Source organism: Somniosus microcephalus, chromosome 10, assembly GCF_052327205.1.
Source record: "Somniosus microcephalus isolate GS21.2 chromosome 10, FLI_Smic_1.0, whole genome shotgun sequence".
NCBI lineage: Eukaryota > Metazoa > Chordata > Chondrichthyes > Squaliformes > Somniosidae > Somniosus > Somniosus microcephalus.
Window position 1 is genome coordinate 169,415,039 of NC_140996.1, and position 8,183 is coordinate 169,423,221.

The window sequence follows — 8,183 nt, forward strand, 5'->3', positions numbered from 1 at the left end:
TGCCCATGTTTGACCTGATACCATGAGACTTCATGGGGTTCAGAGTCAATACCGAGGACTCCCAGGGCCACTCTTTCCCGACTGTATACCACTGTGCCGCCACCTCTGGTGGGTCTGTCCTGCCGGTGGGACAGGACATACCCAGGGATAGTGATGGAGGAGTTTGGGCGACTGAAAGGTCTGATTCTGTGAGTATGACTCTGTCAGGCTGTTGCTTGACTAGTCTGTGGGACAGCGCTCCCAATTTTGGCACGTCTCCAGATGTTAGTGAGGAGGACTTTGCAGGGTTGACTGGGCTGAGTATGCCTTTGCCGTGTCTGAATCCGCTGCCTAGTTCAATGCTGGGTGGCCTGTCCGGTTTTATTCTTACTGTTTTTCCTAGCAACAACAACAATTGGTATTTATATAGCGCCTTTAACATAGTAAAACCTCCCAAGGCGCTGCACAGGAGTATTTTAAGACAAAACATTTGACACCGATCCACATAAGGCTAAATTAGGGCAGGTGACCAAAAGCTTGGGGAGGGTGGCGGTGGTTTGGGGCTGAAGGAGATTACAGAGATAGGGAGGGGCGAGGCCATGGAGAGATTTGAAAACAAGGATGAGAATTTTGAAATCGAGGCGCTGCTTAACCGGGAGTCATTGTAGGTCAGCGCGCACAGGGGTGATGGGTGAATGAGACTTGGTGCGAGTTAGGACACGGGCAACCGAGTTTTGGATGACCTCAAGTTTATGTAGGGTGGAATGTGTGAGGCCGGCCAGGAGTGCGCTGGAATAGTCAAGTCCAGAGGTAACAAAGGCATGGATGAGGGTTTCAGCAGCGGATGAGCTGAGGCAAGGGCGGAGACAGGTGATGTTATGGAGGTGGAAGTAGGCGGTCTTTGTTATGCTGCGGATATGTGGTCGGAAGCTCATTTCAGGGTCAGATATGACACCAAGGTTGCAAACAGTGTGGTTAAGCCTCAGACAGATGTTGGGGAGTGGGATGGAGTCGGTGGCTAGGGAACGGAGTTTGTGGCGGGGACCGAAAACACTGGCTTCGGTCTTCCCAATATTTAATTGGAGAAAATTTTTGCTCATCCAGAACTGGATGTCAGTCTGACAGTTTAGACACCGTGGAGGGGTCGAGAGAAGAGGTAGTTACTTAGAGCTGGGTGTCATCCGCGTTCATATGGAAATTGACGCTGTGTTTTCGGATGATGTCGCCAAGGGGCTACATGTAGCTGAGAAATAGGAGGGGGCCGAGGATAGATCCTTGGAGGACACCAGAGGTAATGATGCGGGGGCGGGAAGAGAAGCCATTGCAGGTGATTCTCTGGTTACGATTAGATAGATAAGAATGGAACCAGGCGAGTGCAGTCCCACCCAGCTGGACGACGGTTGAGAGGCATTGGAGAAGGATGGAGTGGTCAACCGTGTCAAAGGCTGCAGACAAGTCAAGAAGGACGAGTTTGCAGTTTGATACAACTGAGTGGCTTGCTTGGCCATTTCAGAGGGCAGTTAAGAGTCAACCACATTGCTCTGGGTCTGGAGTCTCACAAAGGCCAGACCAGGTAAGGGTGGCAGATTTCCTTCCCTAAAGGACATTATTGAATCAGAAGGGGTTTTTAAGACAATCCAGTAGTTTCATGGTCACCATTATTCTTTTTATTCCAGGTTATTTACTTTTTTCAAGGATCCTTACGGAAATGGGAAAGTGAGGAAAGAAATAGCAGAGACCCTGGAAATTATATTAAATTCTAGTAAAATTCTACCATAGAGCACATATACCAGAAATGCTGTCTACAGAGGTCACGGTCCATCATCAAAGACCCTACCCACCCCAGCCACAGTCTGTTCGCCCTCCTGCCATCTGGGAAACGCTACAGATGCATTCGCACCCGTACGACCAGATTTAGGAACAGTTTCTTTCCCAGGGCTGTCATCCTACTGAACTCCACAAATAAACTTTAAAGCCTGCACATCTGCCAATGCACTTTATTATGGTTATGTTAATGTATTACAAGCCAAATGTATGTTGAATGTTTAAATGTCTTAATCTAAATGTACACTGGAGAGCCGCAAGCCTACATTTCGTTGTACTGCACTTGTGCACTAACAATGACAATAAAAGTTGATTTGATATGTGCTGGAGGACTGGAGAGTAGCTAATGTACAGGAAACTGAGTTATCCGGAGGCGAACCGTCCGGCAAGCTGGAGCCACCGGCAAAAATCAGGAGCCGTTTTTTATTCTTTTTGTTTCTTTTCTTTGCTTTTTTTGAACAGTCAAGCTCTGCAAGGTCTGTAGCTAAGCAACAGCTTCAGCTAGAGACGCTACAGAGATGCTTGCCGACTGTTTAGAGACTGTTGCTAAGCAACAGGGTTTGTTGATTCATCTCCGTATGTTTCAACATTAGCTCTGGAGTGTACGGCAGTTTGGAGTGTACGGCAGCAGCTCGGTCCTGTCGGTGCCGGATAGCACAAAGTTTCCTGTAATACCCATTTTCAAATTTAAATTCCCCAGCTGCCATGGTAGGATTTGAACATAACCACGGTACTACCCGTTCCCTCACTACATTGATTCTCTCTACAATGCCTCCAGATCTTGAATGTGTCTTTCTTGGCAACCAGAAATAGACACAATATTCAAGGTGCAGTCTGACCAGACCACTATACAGTTTGATTGCTACTTCCACTGACTTGTCTACTATTTTGGCTATGTATTTCAACAGTGTTGACTTTGTTGATTGTTGCTCTGCACTGGTTGAATATGTTAAGCTCATCCAAAAATCTGCCTGTATCCTAACTCTTGCCAAGTCCTGTTCACCCATCACCCCTGTGCTCGCTGACCTACATTGGCTCCCGGTCCTGGTTTTCAAATCCCTCCATGGCCTCAGTCCTCCCTATCTCTGTAATCTCCTCCAGCCCTCCAAGATCTCTGCGCTCCTCCAATTCTGGCCTCGTGCGCATCCCTGATTTTAATTGCTCCGCCATTGCTGGGCGTGCTTTCAGCTGCCTAGGCCTTGAGCTCTGGAATTCCCTCCCTAAACCTCTGCACCTCTCTCCTTTTAAGATACTTTGTAGAACCTGCCTCTTTCATCTGTCCTAATATCTCCTTATGTGGCTCGGTGTCACATTTTGTTTGATAACACTCAAGTACTTTTGGATGTTTTACTGCGTAAAGGTGCTATATAAATGCAAGTTACTGTTATTTTAGCATTAAATCTACTTAAGACGCCTAGGTTTCGATTTCAGCTTCATCCTTGGCTGTCTCAACACATACAAGACGATGGGAATACTTTCATGGAGTATTCACATCGTCTTATATTTTTCTTCCTGTGTGTAGCACTTCACCTTTGACCTAATTGGATTTTTCCGAGGATCCTGAGGGAAATGGGGAAAGAAATAGTGGAGGCCCTAGAAATTATATTCAGGGTTCTATTAAAGTGTTATGTGCTGGAGGACTGGAGAGTGATTAGTGCAATAGCCATTTTCAAAAAAAGGCAGAGCTAATCTGGGTAATTACAGGCCAGTTAGTTTAACATGTGATCGGGAAATTTTTTTTGAATCTTGATGTAATTGCTAAATATCTAGATGAAGATAAAATAAGAAGAAGCGGCCAACTCTGATTTCAGAAAGGGAGATCCTGCTTGACAAACCTAATCAAGTTCTTTGAGGAGATGACAGATGTGGATGGGGGAAACACAATGGTTATGGTGTTCATGAACTTTCAGAAAGCCTTTGACAAGGTACCTTGCAGGAGATTATTGGAAAAAAGATTGAGTGTGGAATTTGAGGGAGGTTTGAAAGTTGAATTCAAAATTGCTTAGGAGGGAGGAAACGAGTAGGAGTTAAGGGTAGTTTCTCAGTGGTAGGAACTGTGTAGCAGTGTCCCAAAGGCGGCTTTTTGGGGACCATTTCTGTTCACTACATCAGTGATTTGGATAAAGGACTAGACATCTGGATTTACAGACAAATTTAATCTTCGTAAATTAGGTGGTACATCTTGATTTTTTTTAAGTTTAAAAAAAATTATACATTGAATGCGTGCGGTGGGGGCAGAAAGCTGGGTAATGGTGGAAGAGCGCGGTGATTTGGGGGTTCAGGTTCACGAGACAGTAAAAGCAACATCTTGAGTGGATAAAGCCATAAGAAAATAAATGAAATACTGGGTTTTATGGCAAGAGGTATAGAATATATCGAGCTGTAAATAATGAATCCATATAAAACCTTACAAAGACCACAGTTGGAATCCGATGTGTAGTTTTACACTATAAGAAAGATGTTGAGGCAATAGAGGGTACAGCACAGTTTCACTAGGTAGCTGCCTGTTGGGAGGAAATACAAATACAGGTAGACTATCCTTTATCCGAACTTCCGAAACCTCTAAAAACCGAAAGTTTTTTTGTTCAGCGTAAGTCGTGCGCATGACATGACCAGAGTGGCACACGACTTACGCTGAGCAGGGCAGAGGGTCACAGAGTTCCCTCCTGGGTAGGAGATTGCAGGCCGAACCGGGCCGTGTGAAGGAGGTAACGGGAGAGTGAACCCAACAATACAGTGGCTCGTCTGATAGCTGCAGCGGCCCGTCCGATATTCTTTTCTCCGACCCGACCCGAACCGCAGCCCGTCCGATATTCTTTTCACCCCCCGCCGACCCGTCCGATATTCATTTCTCCCCGACCCCCGACCTGATTTGCGGGCCAGCTTAGTAGGAGTCAGCCGATATCCGGCTTTCCAGAGAAGCAGGAAGGGGAATGAGACACGGAACAGTCGCAAGAGGTAGCCTGAACTTTGGGAAATTTGTATTTAATATAAATTTTAAGTCTTATAATAATACCTTCTGAAAACCGAAACTCAGCTGGTCCCAAGGCTTTCGGATAAGGGATAGTGTACCTGTATGAAGAAAGACTTGGAAAAAGTGAAACTGTTTTTATTAGAACAGTGGAATTCACAAGGTGTTTTGATAGAAGTATTTAAAATTATGAAGGGATGGGAGAGAGTAGATGAAAACAGACTGTTTCCAGTGATTGAAGGATTTAGAACAAATGGATAGATATTAGATTAAATGTAAGAGATTTAAGACAGAGCAGGAGTAACCTTTTTAGAGTTGTGAAGCAGTGGAATGCACTACCATTATTAGAGATTGAAGTAGAGACCATGTCAGCATTTAAGAATAGTTTAGATAGGTGTTTGAAAGAAAGGTATATGGGAACAGAGCAGGCACATGGGATTAGTATGGGAACAGAGCAGGCACATGGGATTCGTACTACTGCTCACATGGAGGATAAACACCAACTCTGACTGTTTGGGCTGAATGGCCTGTTTCTGTGTTGTAATTCTATAGTGTTTTTTATATTTTCTTAAGGTGTACGTCTCTCTTAGTCCGAGGAGAGACTTTGAATCTGACAGTGACACAGATGATAGTGGTATAAGCTATGAACCTGAAGATGATCTCGAGCAAGCTCTGAGAGAGCTAAATCAGAATGCAGAGGCACTTTCTTTACTCACAGATTTCAGATCAGGTATAGTAGACACTTGAGATGTGTAGATTCGTGCCAATATGTTCTAAGATAAAATGTCACTCTAACCTCTGCAAAATGATTCAGCTTGTTGAACTTTAAGCACTGCAATGACATGTTATAAATTGGATCTAAACACAACCGTAATCAACTTGGCCTTGATTATTTCAACTTTTTCTGCATGCACTAATTGGTTAAAGAGGTGAAAAATAACCAAAAACCGCAGTATTTAATGTTTGTAACAGTTTTTTTAAACTGGGAATCCAGTTCACTACCAAAGGTTGCAGCTCAACTTAAGTATTTTTGTTGCATGATTTTCTGTATTCCAATTCATAAATAATTTTTACTTTCCACGGACCATTTAGGTTGCATGTCGATTGGGGATGTCTGCATTTTTAAGACTTCCATAGACAAAGCTATGTCAGCATTTTTATCCTGGATCTATCTATCTATCTATATATATAAAACAGTATGTCTCTCTGTCTGTCTGTCCGGCTATACAATCAAAAGTTATAGAGCGTACCTACACATGTTATATCAAAAGAAAGCTTATCATTAGGGGACTCTCGGGCATATTTACTTTTTGGTCGGACAAAAATTGTGCCGACGGTATCCAAAAAACGTTCAAAATTCCGCTCATTATCAGCTCATTAGCATCGAGTGGGGGCGGGTTCATTGCGTGTGCGGGCGGGCCATCCTAGAGTTGAGTGACGTGACGATTGACCAATCCTACAGTTCAGTGACCTGACGGTTGACCAATCGGTGCGTGTGTGGGCGGGCCTTATCTTTCTGAACTGAGGTGTCCGCCATCTTGATTCGTAAGTTTTTTTTTCCCACTTTCTGCGTGTTTCTTTTCAAATCTAGATTTCCAGCAAAAAAAAAGTTGCTTTTAAAACACATTGGTTTTTAAAAAAAAGTTAATTAATTGGTAAATCTTTTCTCTAACCTCTATAATTTTCCTACCTTTCACTGTTTTTGCAGGCCTGGAAGCCTGGGCCTCTGTTGCCCAGCCACGCCCGAGCTAGGCACCACCCCTCCCGCTGGGCCCGCCCCGCGATCGCCGCCATCTTTGTAAAGGCTGGCGGCATGGGACTGGGCCGAGCGTAGCCATCGCCGCCATTTTGGTAAAGGCTGGCGGGGCGGGAGGGAGCCTAGCGGGAGGTGAGTTGCGGTCACCGCGGGGCTTGGGCGCAGCTGATCGGGCGCTCCTCAGGGGTCGGCCCGCAACACATCGACCGGAGGAGCGGCGGCTCCCTCTCTCCTTCCACCCCGCGGCTTGGGCGGGGGGCTGGTGCTCGGGAGGGCGGGGCTCGGGAGGCCGGTGCTCGGGAGAGCGGGAAGGGGGGGAGGGTTACCCCGGCAGCCGGGCCCGGCCCTCTCAGCCTCAAGCCGGCTCACGCCCATTCCCTGGGCTTGGCTCCAGCGCAGGCCCAGCCGCAAATCGGTGGTCTTGAAGCCGGGGCTCGGGAGGGCAGGGCTCGGGGGGGCGGGGCTTGGGCTGACCGGAGCGCTGCGCTCGGCTGGGCCATGTCAGTGCGTCGGGCGGCACAGAGCTCCGCGGAGCCATCGCATTCAGAGGGGAGGGGGTCTGCTGGCTCCCCCGTCCCTTTCTCCCCCCCTCCCTTTCTCCCTTACCCCTTCCCCGCCCCCCACACCCTTCCATCCCCCTTCCCCCCCACTCCCCCTCCACCCTTCTCCCTCCTCTCCCCCCTTCCCCTACCCCACCCCCCTACCCCCTCCCCCCGTCGCGCTCTCTTCCCCCCGTCGCGCTCTCTCTTCCCCCCCCCCCCGTCGCTCTCTCTCTTCCCCCCCCCCGTCGCTCTCTCTCTTCCCCCCCGTCGCGCTCTCTCTTCCCCCCCGTCGCGCTCTCTCTTCCCCCCCGTCGCGCTCTCTCTTCCCCCCCGTCGCGCTCTCTCTTCCCCCCCGTCGCGCTCTCTCTTCCCCCCGTCGCGCTCTCTCTTCCCCCCCGTCGCGCTCTCTCTTCCCCCCCGTCGCGCTCTCTCTTCCCCCCCGTCGCGCTCTCTCTTCCCCCCCGTCGCGCTCTCTCTTCCCCCCCCGTCGCGCTCTCCTCTTCCCCCCCGTCGCGCTCCTCTCTTCCCCCCCGTCGCGCTCTCTCTTCCCCCCCGTCGCGCTCTCTCTTCCCCCCCCGTCGCGCTCTCTCTTCCCCCCCCGTCGCGCTCTCTCTTCCCCCCCGTCGCGCTCTCTCTTCCCCCCCGTCGCGCTCTCTCTTCCCCCCCGTCGCGCTCTCTCTTCCCCCCCCGTCGCGCTCTCTCTTCCCCCCCGTCGCGCTCTCTCTTCCCCCCCGTCGCGCTCTCTCTTCCCCCCCCGTCGCGCTCTCTCTTCCCCCCCCGTCGCGCTCTCTCTTCCCCCCCGTCGCGCTCTCTCTTCCCCCCCGTCGCGCTCTCTCTTCCCCCCCGTCGCGCTCTCTCTTCCCCCCCGTCGCGCTCTCTCTTCCCCCCGTCGCGCTCTCTCTTCCCCCCCGTCGCGCTCTCTCTTCCCCCCCCGTCGCGCTCTCTCTTCCCCCCCGTCGCGCTCTCTCTTCCCCCCCGTCGCGCTCTCTCTTCCCCCCCGTCGCGCTCTCTCTTCCCCCCGTCGCGCTCTCTTCCCCCCGTCGCGCTCTCTCTTCCCCCCCGTCGCGCTCTCTCTTCCCCCCCGTCGCGCTCTCTCTTCCCCCCCGTCGCG

At 49.9% G+C, this 8,183-nt stretch overlaps 1 protein-coding gene across 1 annotated transcript in view; it reads left to right on the top strand.

Annotated features, from left to right (window-relative positions):
• Window positions 1–5,521, top strand: part of rnf17 (ring finger protein 17) — a 236,879-nt gene extending 231,358 nt beyond the window's left edge. Inside the window, exon 37 of the mRNA XM_085998300.1 lies at window positions 5,348–5,521. Coding sequence (XP_085854426.1) covers window positions 5,348–5,521 — 174 coding nt within the window. The remainder of the gene's footprint in view (window positions 1–5,347) is intronic.
• The last annotated feature ends 2,662 nt before the right edge of the window (window positions 5,522–8,183 follow it).